Here is a 16,095-nt window from a genome sequence, read left to right as displayed (position 1 = left end):
TCCTAGCACTTCGGGGGTTAAAGTGCCGGAAGCACTGTGACCGCTTCTGGCACGTAGTGCCGTGTGTCAGCTGTCAGAATCAGCTGACACCCAGCAATGATCGACCGCACTCCCCCAGTGTATGCGGGCGATCGCTCAGACTTAAGTTTCCGTCCAGGGTCAAATAGACCCAGGGCACAGGGACGGAATATTGCGTCTGATTTCAGAAAGGGGTTAAATCAGGTTTTGTGTTAATTGTATTTTTCTTTAATATCAGAATCTGTATTGAAAAGAAAGAAAAGAAAAAAAAAAATGGAACTCTTGCCATTTTCATACTGGCCACTGTTTTTTTGTTAGATTCTAACTTTGTTTTATTTCAGGAAAACACACGTACATTAGCAGCAATAGACTAACTCAAACCCTATTTTTTGCTTTTAGGCAAGTAATGTGCATGTGCAAGGAAGGGGGAGCAGGGTCTTGAGGATCCTTTCTTATCAGCTGTGTATAGAAGTGTTACCTGTCATTGATATTCTGCCTCTAATAATAATGAACCTGATGAAAACTCTTACTGATGGGACAGTAAATATCTAAAATAAACCCAATAACCAGTCTGTAATGTGGAAGATTATTTTTTTTAGATGAGTATAGTGTTATTAAATAAAAAAATAGCATTTTTTTTAAATACATGCAATGCAAAGCTGATTTAAACAATAGGTCATTTTCTGATGACACACAAGTGGATGAAGAATAAAGTGCAATGAATTAACAGAAGTACGTAGCCATGGACATAGCTACTTGGTTATAGTAGGCACAAATATGCTACAAGGGCCCAAAAAGTAAAGGGACTCATTTATACTCAGACATAAGATAAAGTTTGTGAAGACAATGGCAGGAAACGTGGAAAACTGAATGCAGACAACTGCACTTTCCCATTTTGTATTATTCGTTTGCTGACATATCACTGCAATAATCCTGTACTCTTTCATTACATGACACTTTTATGTGAGTTCTCTGTGCTATGAAATCATGGTGTACCTTCTTCCAGTACTGTGAGGTCATGGACAAATTAACATTACTAATTTTAGTATTCCTGTATTATGACTTTACAGTGCACGTGTTCCTACCAGTGTGACATCACTGTGTAATGTAAAGCTTTACAGTAGCATCACTGTGTGTATTATCCCTGTACAGTGACATCACTGTGTGTATTATCCCTGTACAGTGACATCACTGTGTGTATTATCCCTGTACTGTGACATCACTGTGTATTATCCCTGTACTGTGACATCACTGTGTATATTATCCCTGTACTGTGACATCACTGTGTATTATCCCTGTACTGTGACATCACTGTGTGTATTATCCCTGTACAGTGACATCACTGTGTGTATTATCCCTGTACTGTGACATCACTGTGTATATTGTCCCTGTACTGTGACATCACTGTGTATTATCCCTGTACTGTGACATCATTGTGTTTATTATCCCTGTACTGTGACATCACTGTGTGTATTATCCCTGTACAGTGACATCACTGTGTGTATTATCCCTGTACAGTGACATCACTGTGTGTATTATCCCTGTACAGTGACATCACTGTGTATATTATCCCTGTACAGTGACATCACTGTGTGCATTATCCCTGTACAGTGACATCACTGTGTGTATTATCCCTGTACTGTGACATCACTGTGTGTATTATCCCTGTACTGTGACATCACTGTGTGTATTATCCCTGTACAGTGACATCACTGTGTGTATTATCCCTGTACAGTGACAGCACTGTGTGTATTATCCCTGTACTGTGACATCACTGTGTGTATTATCCCTGTACTGTGACATCACTGTGTGTATTATCCCTGTACAGTGACAGCACTGTGTGTATTATCCCTGTACTGTGACATCACTGTGTGTATTATCCCTGTACTGTGACATCACTGTGTGTATTATCCCTGTACAGTGACATCACTGTGTATATTATCCCTGTACTGTGACATCACTGTGTGTATTATCCCTGTACTGTGACATCACTGTGTGTATTATCCCTGTACAGTGACATCACTGTGTGTATCATCCCAGTACAGTAGCATCACTGTGTGCATTATCCCTGTACAGTGACAGCACTGTGTGTATTATCCCTGTCCAGTAGCATCACTGTGTGTATCATCCCAGTACAGTAGCAACACTGTGTGCATTATCCCTGTACAGTGACATCACTGTGTGTATTATCCCTGTACAGTGACAGCACAGTGTATATTATCTCTGTCCAGTAGCATCACTGTGTGTATTATCATTGTACAGTGACATCACTGCGTGTATTATCCCTGTGCAATGACATGACTGTGTACATTATCCCTCTCCAGTAGCATCACTGTGTGCATTATCCCTGTCCAGTAGCATCACTGTGTGCTTTATCCCTGTCCAGTAGCATCACTGTGTGTATTATCCCTGTCCAGTAGCATCACTGTGTGCATTATCCCAGTACAGTAGCATCATTGTGTGCTTTATCCCTGTACAGTAGCATCCCTGTGTGCATTATTTCTATCCAGTAGCATCACTGTGTGCATTATCCCTGTACAGTAGCATCACTGTGTGAGTTATCCCTGTACAGTAGCATCACTGTGTGCATTATTCCTATCCAGTAGCATCACTGTGTGCATTATCCCAGTACAGTAGCATCACTGTGTGCATTATCCCTGTACAGTAGCATCACTGTGCGCATTATTCCTATCCAGTAGCATCACTGTGTGCATTATCCCTGTCCAGTAGCATCGCTGTGTCAGGGGCGGACCTACCGCCGGTTCAACCGGTGCAGCCGCACCGTGGCCCGGAGGTGGAGGGGGGCCCTTGCAGGCAGGGGCATACAGGGCCCCGGCTTTCTGCTGCTGCTGTAGATCGGTGCAGGCCCCGCACTGTATTAGCAGTGTACATACAAGTGCCGGCTGGCATCCTCCTATTGCAGACAGCAGGCTGATCTGTGCAGCCAGTATACAGTATGGAGCATCATGTGCAGTCATTATACAGTATGGAGCATCATGTGCGGTCAATATACAGTATGGAGCATCATGTGCGGTCATTATACAGTATGGAGCATCATGTGCAGTCATTATACAGTATGGAGCATCATGTGCAGCCAATATACAGTATGGAGCATCATGTGCAGTCAATATACAGTATGGAGCATCATGTGCAGTCATTATACAGTATGGAGCATCATGTGCAGCCAGTATACAGTATGGAGCATCATGTGCAGTCATTATACAGTATGGAGCATCATGTGCGGTCAATATACAGTATGGAGCATCATGTGCGGTCATTATACAGTATGGAGCATCATGTGCAGTCATTATACAGTATGGAGCATCATGTGCAGCCAATATACAGTATGGAGCATCATGTGCGGTCATTATACAATATGGAGCATCATGTGCAGCGAATATACAGTATGGAGCATCATGTGCGGTCATTATACAGTATGGAGCATCATGTGCAGCCAATATACAGTATGGAGCATCATGTGTGGTCATTATACAGTATTGAGCATCATATGGGGCCATTATACAGTATGGAGCACTGTGTGGCCATTATACAGTATGGAGCATCATGTGCGGCCATTATACAGTATGGAGCATCATGTGCGGTCATTATACAGTATGGAGCATCATGTGCGGTCATTATACAGTATGGAGCATCAAGTGCGGTCATTATACAGTATGGAGCGTCATGTGTGGCCATTATACAGTATTGAGCATCATATGGGGCCATTATACAGTATGGAGCACTGTGTGGCCATATTTTTTTGTTTATAATTATTCTTTATGAAACAGTGTGATCAGCAGTGCTAAATGGGTGTGGTTGGGACGTGGATATGGGTGTGACTAGTTATGAATGGGTGTGGCCAGAGGCGTGGCCTAAAATTTGCCAAGGCGCGCATTGCGCTCCGCAAACTTTTTCCCCCTTTCCAATCTTCAAAAGTTGGGAGGTATGATGCAGGGCAGGGAGGGGGGCCCAGACACATTTCTTGCACAGGGGCCCAAAGCTGTCAGTGTCCACCACTGCGCTGTGTGTATTATGCCTGTCCAGTAGCATCACTGTGTGTATTATTACTGTATTCATCACTGTGTGCATTATCCCTGTCCAGTACCACAGAAGTATCTCATGACCTAAGGCGTGGCCCGGTGGGGTTTTCCCCATAATGCCTTGCGAAAGGCAGAGGCAGGTAATGTAGCAGCCATTTTGCAGTGAATCTTGATAGTATGGGAACATCACAGCTCTCATCTTAACCTTCAAGACAGGCAGAGAAAGGCATAAACACTGAACAAACTATACAAACAGTGTGTGAGAACGAGTCGCCCGCCAGGGCCGTGAGGTACTCGGTACCGAGTCCTGCTGTTTCACAGGGGGATGTCACGGTGGCAACCCGGTCCGTGGCCCTGGGCGCCCATGTAAAAGGGAAAGGTCTTTAAAGGGAATAAAGTTTATGTTCGTGACGCCACCTGTGGTATTTGGTCAATGGGGACCGATGCTGCTTTAAGGGGTCCTCTGCGGTGATGTTATGGGAGCTAGATGGTATACCTTCCCACAGGTGAAGTATATCCCCAGGGCTCCCGGTGTGTAGATGGAAGATGGTGGATGGTGCAGTGAAGAACGAGGACATAAGGTTGCAGTCTCTTTACCTTTCTACTGAAGACTTCAGCAGCCACAGTCCAGGGCACCAGATCACAGGGCAGGCAGTGTCTGGCCGGCTTGGAGGCAAGTTAGGAGTCCACTTATCCAGGTGGAAATCAAAGCCTCCCTCTAGCGCCGTGGTGTTGTAGTTTCTTACTGCCTATGGCTTCACATAAGGTCCTTACAGATGTTCTCTCTCTGTCCCCCGTATAGGATAGGACACGACCCATATGACTGGTGACTTGAGGCAGTTTATAGGGATTCTAGCACACCCCAGCCTCTAAGGGTGTCACTGTGCCTCCTGGGTACTAAGGCAGACAGGGAACGTGGAATTCAGCTGTCCTGCCGGTCTCTGATGTAAGTCATGGAGAGCCTTACGATCCTCGGTGTTCCGGCTACTGGTCTCTGCACCTCAGAAGTAGGCAGCCTGCTCGAGGCTGGTCTCCCCCTGGTATCCTCTCCTGTGCTTTGCTCTCCTGCATGTTCACTGCAATGTATTCAGCTTTCTGAATGTCTCTTTCCAGGAACTGCTGCACTGCAGCTACACAGCTCCGTAAACCCTCTTCTGCCTCAGACTGACTAACTTTCTCTACAGACTACCATATATATATGGGGGAGTCACCTAGTAAATAGGATCAAAAGCTCCCCCTGGTGGCCTGGAGTGTGAATGTTTTATCAGGAGGAAAATGAGTAATTGATATACCGAAAACCATAATTTAGATTTCATAAATATTTTTTATTATTTAATACCATGAATTTGTTTTTACAATCAATACATAGGTCTTTATTAGTACAAAAACTTAAAGTGAATCAAACTAAAGTGTCAAACAAGACACAGGGTGGAGTATATCGGACTAAGAGTACTAATAGAGTGATAAGGGCTCACTATAGTGCCCATATACAAATATGATCAAATGTGCATGTGCACATCACCATTTATAGGCACATCCCTTCCACTCATATATGTGTACTCACACTATATGCTGCGGATAACCATGGGTGATTCCTCCACTGAGATCATAATCCCTCCCATATATAGCGAAATATCCACACCATGAGCTGCAAACAGCCAATCCCTCATTAATATACAGGAAAAGATAGCTTTGTTTAGTTACCCATGATAAGGTGAACCGTCCGACTCCAACCTGCGTCTTGGATCCCCAACGCACGTTTCGCATACAATTTGTGTTGCTTCCTCAGGGGGCGTGGTTTCAAGTGGTAGCTAGTTCAGATTAAATAGTGCGCCGTTCCGGTCACATGACCGGGCGGCCGCCTATCAAGAATTACCCGTTGTGCGCACGCGCACAGCGTCCCATCACCATAACAACTGAAGCCCCGAACGGACGCCCCTCAGTGATCACGTGGGCGGACCGGCGCCGGGCCTCGCACCTCGCTCACACCAACTGGGCAGCCGCACAGAGGCCAGGAGAATGATTACCAGGGGCACAGAACGCGTTACTTCATAGAAAATATATCGCAAGTAATTACATTAACAAGTGTGCAAATTAGATTATTAAAGTGTCCAGTGCATATTAATTATAAATAATAGGCATCTACAGCTATTATTATAACAAAGTGCAATGTGCTAAAGGTTATAATTGTACATGCATATGTGACATTAAACTCATAAATTAAATATAGAAATATTAATTAAAAAAGACCTTACGCATCGCATATGTACATGATATATCAAAAATACCTATATAAATATAACATTACAAAAATAATAATGAGGGAAGGGGAAAAGAGAGAGCAGCAGTCACAGCCTACCCAAAAAGGGGGCTAAATATAAGTCCTCGGGTTTCACATATAATAAGCTCCAAATTTTGGTTATGTTATAATTAGAGGTGATCCATCCTTCAATTTTCAAACTGTATTCTTCTATTTATGTTTTATGTATATTCATTTTCACCTCCAGAAGCTTGAACCCAGTTCAGGATATTCCTCCCAGACTGCAGGAGACAGCGACCAACCGCCTACTCACATCCCATCACCACATCACGGACACAGGTAATTACTCTATAATGGAACAATAAAAATCATTTATTATAAAAACATATGAAAACCACACTTAAAATCTGGTAGATATATGACAAAGCTAGTAGACCAGATCTGGAGACAATTTAATCCAAGCCTTAAAAGAAGACTCAGAGAAAAGACGAAAACCCTTGACTTTCATTCAAACCTGCAGGAGTCATAGTACCAAGGAGAGTTATCCATCGGCATTCTTTTTGTGCCAGGAGACGTTGAATGTTGCCTCCCCTAATGCCACATTGTATATGTTCAATGCCTCTAACCAGCAGAAACTTGGGGTTACATTTGTGGTATTGTTTGAAATGGCGTGGAATAGTTTTTAATTGAGAGAGATCCTCCTCCACTTCTGCCGCCATAATGTCACGGACGTGTTCCCTTGTACGTGTACCCAGGCGTCTAGAAGTAAGGCCTATGTACACTTTGGGGCAGCTGCATTTCGCATAATATATGACTTGGGTTGTATTGCACGTGATGTGCTGTCATATCCGAAATTCTTTTTTTCCATCCGTGGATTGAAAATCCACTGCCCGACATACATTTCTGCAAGAGATGCAGCCGCCACATGGGAAACATCCTAAGGGGCAACCACTTGAACCAAACACATTTCTACTGATCAGAGGCATATAATGGCTGGACACCAGAATATCTTTGAGATTTTTGCTTCTTCGTGATGTCATCATGGGATATTCTGACAAGATTTTAAATAATGTGGGATCCGTTTTTAAGACATCCCAATGTCTACTAAGGCAATCTCTCATAGATGCCCACTCCCCATTAAAAGTTGATATAAAGCGGACGGTCTCGTCTTTGCTGTCCTTATTCCTCTGTCTAGGATACAACAGTGCATCACGGGGTTGAGATTTTGCTCTGGTGTACCCCTTTTTGATGCATCTGTTGCTGTAGCCTCGTTCTCTGAACCTCTCACGGAGATCTAAGGCTTGTTTTTCAAATTTGGATTCAGAGGAACAGATCCGCCTCATCCTGAGGTGCTGTCCAACCGGGATGGCCCTAATAGTGCTGTATGGATGGCTAGAACTAGCATGAAGTAAAGAATTGACAGAGGTGGACTTCCTGTACACATCTGTCTGCAAATATCCATTTGTGTCCACTTCCACTTTAATGTCCAGGAAGTCAACCTCCGTCCTACTCATGTTATATGTCAATCTAATATTGAATCTGTTGTCATTTAACTGCTGCATAAATTCATGCAGGTCTTTTTCGGACCCCTGCCAGATTATAAATAAATCATCTATGTAGCGCAGCCAGCACTGCACATGGTCCGCGGCCCGGACACCCCCCCACCAAATATCTCCCTCTCCCAGTATCCGAGGAAGAGATTAGCAAAGGAGGGCGCACAGGCCGCGCCCATGGCAGTGCCGCGCTGCTGCAAATAAAAAATATCCTTAAACACAAAAAAATTTTTTGTAAGGATAAACGACAACAGATCCATAACTAATCCGCACATAGGGCCATCCAGGTTGCCGGACCCCAGGAAGAAGCGGACCGCCTCCAATCCGTCATCATGACGTATACAGGTGTACAGTGATTCTATGTCTGCAGTGACAAGAATCATATCCTCATCCAATTGAATCCCATTGATCCTGCTCAGGACGTCCGATGTGTCACGTGCATATGAGGGAAGTGACTCTACCAATGGTTTTAAATAGAAATCCACAAATTTACATACCGGGTCATTGAGTCCCCCCATGCCGGACACAATCGGACGCCCGGGGGGATCAATGGGATTCTTATGTATTTTAGGAATAAAATACAAAGTTGGTATTTTGGGAAATTTAGTGAGTAGACCCTCATAAATTTTCTTCGGGATAATCCCTTGTTCAAAGGCATCCTCTAGGATGGCTTCTAACTCAAGGGTAAACTTATGTAATGGATTATAATCTAACCTTTGATAAGTTACCCTATCACGGAGATGTCTCATTGCCTCCTTTTCATAAAGAGTTTTTGGCCACAATACGATGTTTCCCCCCTTGTCCGCTGGCTTGATTACTATATCATCGTAATTTTTTAGTTCATCAAGAGCTTGCCTCTGTTTTGATGTCAAATTGTCAAATTGGCGTCTGGTTGGTATATTTTGAAAATCCTCTATCACCAATCTGGTGAATATCTCCACTGCTGGGCACAGGGACAAGGGGGGAAACCTCGTTGATCTGGGATAGCAATTACTGGGAAACGTACCTGTGGACTTAACCGTTTGTTCACTCAGAAGATCCTCCAGCGCCTGTTGTGCCTCCCTCTCCACTTTATCACTGGTGGACTCATGTCCATCTTTAGCATACAACTTTTTCAAAATTAGTTTCCTTGCAAACAAGTAGACATCTTTGGTAGCTGTAAAAACATCAAAGTTATTAGTCGGAGAGAATGTAAGTCCCTTTTGAAGGACTGTTATTTGGTCCCCAGTGTAAATATGGACTTCAGAGCAGTCGTGGCTAACACAATTGAATGATGTTTTTTGTGATGATCCTAAAGTGTCTCTGGTAGGAAATGACAGAGACAGGCAAGAGCTTTTTAAGAAATTAAAGGAGAATTTGAATAAAAGGATGAGAACCTGGTGGAACCGGGCCTTTTTAAATAAATATTTGGAAAGAGGACTGATACCCCGTGGACTGAGAGTCCAAGTATTCCCCTCTTTCGAGGTAGATGATGAGGTTTTTCGAAAGAGATGGGAGGAACTGGCAGATACATGTTCGAGGGGTTTCATGGGGCTATTATCACAGCTAAATCAAGTAGCCATTGAGGGGATGGACAAAGAAATAGACGAAATCCAGACTAAATTACAACAGGATGTACCAAGTGAGACGTTATCGGCATTTAACACCGAATTAGAACAAGAATTTACTAAATGGGAAAAGAATATAAGTGAAAACAAAGCAAAAAAATTTCAGCGGGATATCGGAGACTTGCAAACCAATACAGTTTATAAATGGAATAGAAAAACGTACCGCTCTCGTGGATCCTCCCGCGCCAGATCAGCCTCCACTATTTCTTTGGCCTCCAGTGAGGAATCAATAAAGACTAGGCCGAGATATTATGATTTACGCAATTCTGGTCTTAATCGGGAGAAAAAGAGCGAGAGGCCAAAGAACACTAATAATTACCAGCAGAACAACAAAAAAATCAAAAAAGGCCTAGAGGTAATCAATTTATCTAGTCATACTCTCACTGGGGACCAAATAACAGTCCTTCAAAAGGGACTTACATTCTCTCCGACTAATAACTTTGATGTTTTTACAGCTACCAAAGATGTCTACTTGTTTGCAAGGAAACTAATTTTGAAAAAGTTGTATGCTAAAGATGGACATGAGTCCACCAGTGATAAAGTGGAGAGGGAGGCACAACAGGCGCTGGAGGATCTTCTGAGTGAACAAACGGTTAAGTCCACAGGTACGTTTCCCAGTAATTGCTATCCCAGATCAACGAGGTTTCCCCCCTTGTCCCTGTGCCCAGCAGTGGAGATATTCACCAGATTGGTGATAGAGGATTTTCAAAAGATACCAACCAGACGCCAATTTGACAATTTGACGTCAAAACAGAGGCAAGCTCTTGATGAACTAAAAAATTACGATGATATAGTAATCAAGCCAGCGGACAAGGGGGGAAACATCGTATTATGGCCAAAAACTCTTTATGAAAAGGAGGCAATGAGACATCTCCGTGATAGGGTAACTTATCAAAGGTTAGATTATAATCCATTACATAAGTTTACCCTTGAGTTAGAAGCCATCCTAGAGGATGCCTTTGAACAAGGGATTATCCCGAAGAAAATTTATGAGGGTCTACTCACTAAATTTCCCAAAATACCAACTTTGTATTTTATTCCTAAAATACATAAGAATCCCATTGATCCCCCCGGGCGTCCGATTGTGTCCGGCATGGGGGGGGTCAATGACCCGGTATGTAAATTTGTGGATTTCTATTTAAAACCATTGGTAGAGTCACTTCCCTCATATGCACGTGACACATCGGACGTCCTGAGCAGGATCAATGGGATTCAATTGGATGAGGATATGATTCTTGTCACTGCAGACATAGAATCACTGTACACCTGTATACGTCATGATGACGGATTGGAGGCGGTCCGCTTCTTCCTGGGGTCCGGCAACCTGGATGGCCCTATGTGCGGATTAGTTATGGATCTGTTGTCGTTTATCCTTACAAAAAATTTTTTTGTGTTTAAGGATATTTTTTATTTGCAGCAGCGCGGCACTGCCATGGGCGCGGCCTGTGCGCCCACCTTTGCTAATCTCTTCCTCGGATACTGGGAGAGGGAGATATTTGGCGGGGGGGGTGTCCGGGCCGCGGACCATGTGCAGTGCTGGCTGCGCTACATAGATGATTTATTTATAATCTGGCAGGGGTCCGAAAAAGACCTGCATGAATTTATGCAGCAGTTAAATGACAACAGATTCAATATTAGATTGACATATAACATGAGTAGGACAGAGGTTGACTTCCTGGACATTAAAGTGGAAGTGGACACAAATGGATATTTGCAGACAGATGTGTACAGGAAGTCCACCTCTGTCAATTCTTTACTTCATGCTAGTTCTAGCCATCCATACAGCACTATTAGGGCCATCCCGGTTGGACAGCACCTCAGGATGAGGCGGATCTGTTCCTCTGAATCCAAATTTGAAAAACAAGCCTTAGATCTCCGTGAGAGGTTCAGAGAACGAGGCTACAGCAACAGATGCATCAAAAAGGGGTACACCAGAGCAAAATCTCAACCCCGTGATGCACTGTTGTATCCTAGACAGAGGAATAAGGACAGCAAAGACGAGACCGTCCGCTTTATATCAACTTTTAATGGGGAGTGGGCATCTATGAGAGATTGCCTTAGTAGACATTGGGATGTCTTAAAAACGGATCCCACATTATTTAAAATCTTGTCAGAATATCCCATGATGACATCACGAAGAAGCAAAAATCTCAAAGATATTCTGGTGTCCAGCCATTATATGCCTCTGATCAGTAGAAATGTGTTTGGTTCAAGTGGTTGCCCCTTAGGATGTTTCCCATGTGGCGGCTGCATCTCTTGCAGAAATGTATGTCGGGCAGTGGATTTTCAATCCACGGATGGAAAAAAAGAATTTCGGATACGACAGCACATCACGTGCAATACAACCCAAGTCATATATTATGCGAAATGCAGCTGCCCCAAAGTGTACATAGGCCTTACTTCTAGACGCCTGGGTACACGTACAAGGGAACACGTCCATGACATTATGGCGGCAGAAGTGGAGGAGGATCTCTCTCAATTAAAAACTATTCCACGCCATTTCAAACAATACCACAAATGTAACCCCAAGTTTCTGCTGGTTAGAGGCATTGAACATATGCAATGTGGCATTAGGGGAGGCAACATTCAACGTCTCCTGGCACAAAAAGAATGCCGATGGATAACTCTCCTTGGTACTATGACTCCTGCAGGTTTGAATGAAAGTCAAGGGTTTTCGTCTTTTCTCTGAGTCTTCTTTTAAGGCTTGGATTAAATTGTCTCCAGATCTGGTCTACTAGCTTTGTCATATATCTACCAGATTTTAAGTGTGGTTTTCATATGTTTTTATAATAAATGATTTTTATTGTTCCATTATAGAGTAATTACCTGTGTCCGTGATGTGGTGATGGGATGTGAGTAGGCGGTTGGTCGCTGTCTCCTGCAGTCTGGGAGGAATATCCTGAACTGGGTTCAAGCTTCTGGAGGTGAAAATGAATATACATAAAACATAAATAGAAGAATACAGTTTGAAAATTGAAGGATGGATCACCTCTAATTATAACATAACCAAAATTTGGAGCTTATTATATGTGAAACCCGAGGACTTATATTTAGCCCCCTTTTTGGGTAGGCTGTGACTGCTGCTCTCTCTTTTCCCCTTCCCTCATTATTATTTTTGTAATGTTATATTTATATAGGTATTTTTGATATATCATGTACATATGCGATGCGTAAGGTCTTTTTTAATTAATATTTCTATATTTAGTTTATGAGTTTAATGTCACATATGCATGTACAATTATAACCTTTAGCACATTGCACTTTGTTATAATAATAGCTGTAGATGCCTATTATTTATAATTAATATGCACTGGACACTTTAATAATCTAATTTGCACATTTGTTAATGTAATTACTTGCGATATATTTTCTATGAAGTAACGCGTTCTGTGCCCCTGGTAATCATTCTCCTGGCCTCTGTGCGGCTGCCCAGTTGGTGTGAGCGAGGTGCGAGGCCCGGCGCCGGTCCGCCCACGTGATCACTGAGGGGCGTCCGTTCGGGGCTTCAGTTGTTATGGTGATGGGACGCTGTGCGCGTGCGCACAACGGGTAATTCTTGATAGGCGGCCGCCCGGTCATGTGACCGGAACGGCGCACTATTTAATCTGAACTAGCTACCACTTGAAACCACGCCCCCTGAGGAAGCAACACAAATTGTATGCGAAACGTGCGTTGGGGATCCAAGACGCAGGTTGGAGTCGGACGGTTCACCTTATCATGGGTAACTAAACAAAGCTATCTTTTCCTGTATATTAATGAGGGATTGGCTGTTTGCAGCTCATGGTGTGGATATTTCGCTATATATGGGAGGGATTATGATCTCAGTGGAGGAATCACCCATGGTTATCCGCAGCATATAGTGTGAGTACACATATATGAGTGGAAGGGATGTGCCTATAAATGGTGATGTGCACATGCACATTTGATCATATTTGTATATGGGCACTATAGTGAGCCCTTATCACTCTATTAGTACTCTTAGTCCGATATACTCCACCCTGTGTCTTGTTTGACACTTTAGTTTGATTCACTTTAAGTTTTTGTACTAATAAAGACCTATGTATTGATTGTAAAAACAAATTCATGGTATTAAATAATAAAAAATATTTATGAAATCTAAATTATGGTTTTCGGTATATCAATTACTCATTTTCCTCCTGATAAATGATTAATTCATGAGTTATTATACCTACATGGGTCCGCATTAAATGTCTGGTACCGTATAGAATGGAGTGTGAATGTGTTGCATGTTTGTGGTACCTGGTTACAGTTATCCCTTCTTGCCTTCAAGCGTAACATCACTCTCCCCATGAGAAAAGCAATGCTACTGTGATGACCAGGACCCTGGGGCACCACAAAAGCACAGCAGTGAAGATTAGAGTATGAGAAGAACAGTCTGTTGGTTACCACCAGTAATCCTCCGTTTACCTGTAAGGGGTTGCAGTGTACAGTATCTCGTCCAACCCCTTTTAAGTATGTCTCATTGTGATATAAATGTGATTAGTATTGTATATATGTAAAATACTTTTTGCTGCTATTGTACTGTTTATACTGTAATATTATAGGGAAAGTGCAGTTCCCTTTTCTTGCCAATAGATGGGGGCATCATAGTTATAAATGAGTGCTTGATATAATAGATGGTTAACATAGGAGGTGTCATGGTGGATAAGGCAGGAAGGACTTCCTGATAGAGTTCGTGGGGCCAGGGTGCCTGTGCAGCTTGGTTGGGCTAGCTAGCCCCAGGCAACACCGTGTCATGCAACGTGGACAAGTACAAGGCCCAGCCTTCTAGTATTCGTGGCCAGTCTTCCCTAGCAGTGCAGCTTTAGTGGGAACTGCAGTTGCTAGAGAAGACTAAGCAGTATGGGCGGGTCACTCACCATGTGGCAGCTTTTTGCGTGGGCTGATGCCCTCAGGACCAGTGCAAAACAGTTGAGGAAGTCCCCAAATGGAGTAAGCCTGCATAGGGAGGATGCTGAGGAACCGAAAGGTACAGTCCGTTCCGGAAGAGAGCTTAGTGACACACAGAAAAAGACAGGGGCAGAGGAAGATTTGCATGATGTGGAAACTGATGCTGATGCTTAAAAGAATATAGATGTACTGTGTACGAAGATCAGTAAAGTTGTTAATTTGGACTGTGGCTCATTTTGTGAAAAAGCTGTCTGAGGAAGCCTCCAGAAACGTTCAAAGGGCCCTGACGGTGCAAGTGATAGGCATGTAGAGCTTGGGACTGTGTGTGTATGTGATGGGGGGTCAAGGCGCGCTAACGCAAATGATCTCAGCCACAACTACCGCCTTGTATCTCCCAGACATACCCATAGCCATATATGCTGAATTCTCGTTGACATTACATATTCTGTATTTATGCTAAAGAGCTTGAAACGGGTTTGATAAAGTCCTAGGAGATCTCAGGGTGTTATACATGTTTTCTCAGGGCAACCGAAGGCTTTGCAGACAGTACTTTCAATTGGCGACAAGTTGATTTGAATCAGATTTTTGGGGAAAATTAAAAATTTCCTGCTTCACTTATATCTATACAGTATGTGTAATTTCGGTAGAGAAAAGAACAATTCAATGTATGAAGCAAGTTAGCTCATGTACAGTGCTGGATGATTGTCTGCATTGTACTCTGGCTGTTCCGCAGCTATTTAACCAGTGAAACCTCCATAGTCTGATGGATCTTCTAGACAATCACAAATATGTAGCAGATCAGCATTGCCCTTCGTAATGTCCAAGAAAAGCCATTGTAAAAGTCCTGTAGCCTTAGGCCATTGTGCAGGATCAATGTACATTGTGTTATCGTTTTTGTTATATTATTATTGTCTTTCTCAAATAAAAATGCAGTTACACAACCGTAGAAACTATAATATGCTTCAAAAATTCACAGCCTTGGAAATCTGACAACTATTAAATATCTGACTACAAGAAAAATCAGCACGTGTCTCTAGCTAAACGCAGGTTTGTACTTTATGGCATTTTTTTATTGTTTGCACTGTTTTTCCTAGTAATTAATTCTTCCATCGAGACAGTGTTGACACCATAAATTGTCAATGCGTTTTTTACTGCATTTTTAGAAGATTGCAACAAAATAACGCATTACATTTTTAGAAGGAAATGGAAACTTATTGTCATTGGGATTAATAGGGCAAACAAGGAATAAACGCAGTGAAGCTGCAGACAATCATTAGTTTGTCATAATGTGCGATTATTCAGCATTTCTGTTATTGACCCGTATGATAAATCCTGTCAGCAGGACATAAGTTGACTTTTCCAGCTCTCAGACAACGTGATTAATGTTGTTCTTCTTGGTTTGCAGTAACATGTAACTAATTCATTCCGGAGTGATGGCATAAGACGGAAAGGTTGGGATCTGACAGGAAGGGGAAATTATGCATTGCTGGAAGCAATATATTTAGTATTGAAATTATATGTACAGTGCTGTGAAAATGTTTTACAACTTCCAAATTTCTTTTATTTTTTTGCATATTTGTCACAAATGTAACCAGAAAATGATTTCATTATTTCATTTATTGAAGGAAAAATACAAATCAGTCTTATCTGGTCCAATTTCCAAAAATGAAAATGTATCTCCTGGTAAAATACTAAATCAGTTAGTT

At 42.6% G+C, this 16,095-nt stretch overlaps 1 protein-coding gene across 1 annotated transcript; it reads left to right on the top strand.

Moving 5' to 3' along the window:
* Positions 1-5,366: 5,366 nt before the first annotated feature.
* On the top strand, positions 5,367-12,338 carry LOC143774874 (uncharacterized). The gene is made up of 3 exons (XM_077262649.1): positions 5,367-5,886; positions 9,052-10,816; positions 12,296-12,338. Exons 2-3 carry the CDS (start codon positions 9,240-9,242, stop codon positions 12,336-12,338), a joined length of 1,620 nt encoding a protein of 539 aa, XP_077118764.1. The 5' UTR covers positions 5,367-5,886; positions 9,052-9,239.
* Positions 12,339-16,095: the final 3,757 nt, after the last annotated feature.

The sequence above is a fragment of the Ranitomeya variabilis genome, chromosome 5, assembly GCF_051348905.1.
Source record: "Ranitomeya variabilis isolate aRanVar5 chromosome 5, aRanVar5.hap1, whole genome shotgun sequence".
Lineage (NCBI taxonomy): Eukaryota > Metazoa > Chordata > Amphibia > Anura > Dendrobatidae > Ranitomeya > Ranitomeya variabilis.
This window is presented reverse-complemented; position numbering and strand designations above follow the sequence as displayed.

Excerpts from the sequence above, each read along its gene's own strand:
- LOC143774874 (XM_077262649.1), top strand. The coding sequence starts at position 9,240 with ATGAGAACCTGGTGGAACCGGGCCTTTTTAAATAAATATTTGGAAAGA. Across the intron at positions 10,817-12,295 it reads GGCAACCTGGATGGCCCTAT|AGTAATTACCTGTGTCCGTG; the intron begins GTGCGGATTAGT and ends GTTCCATTATAG.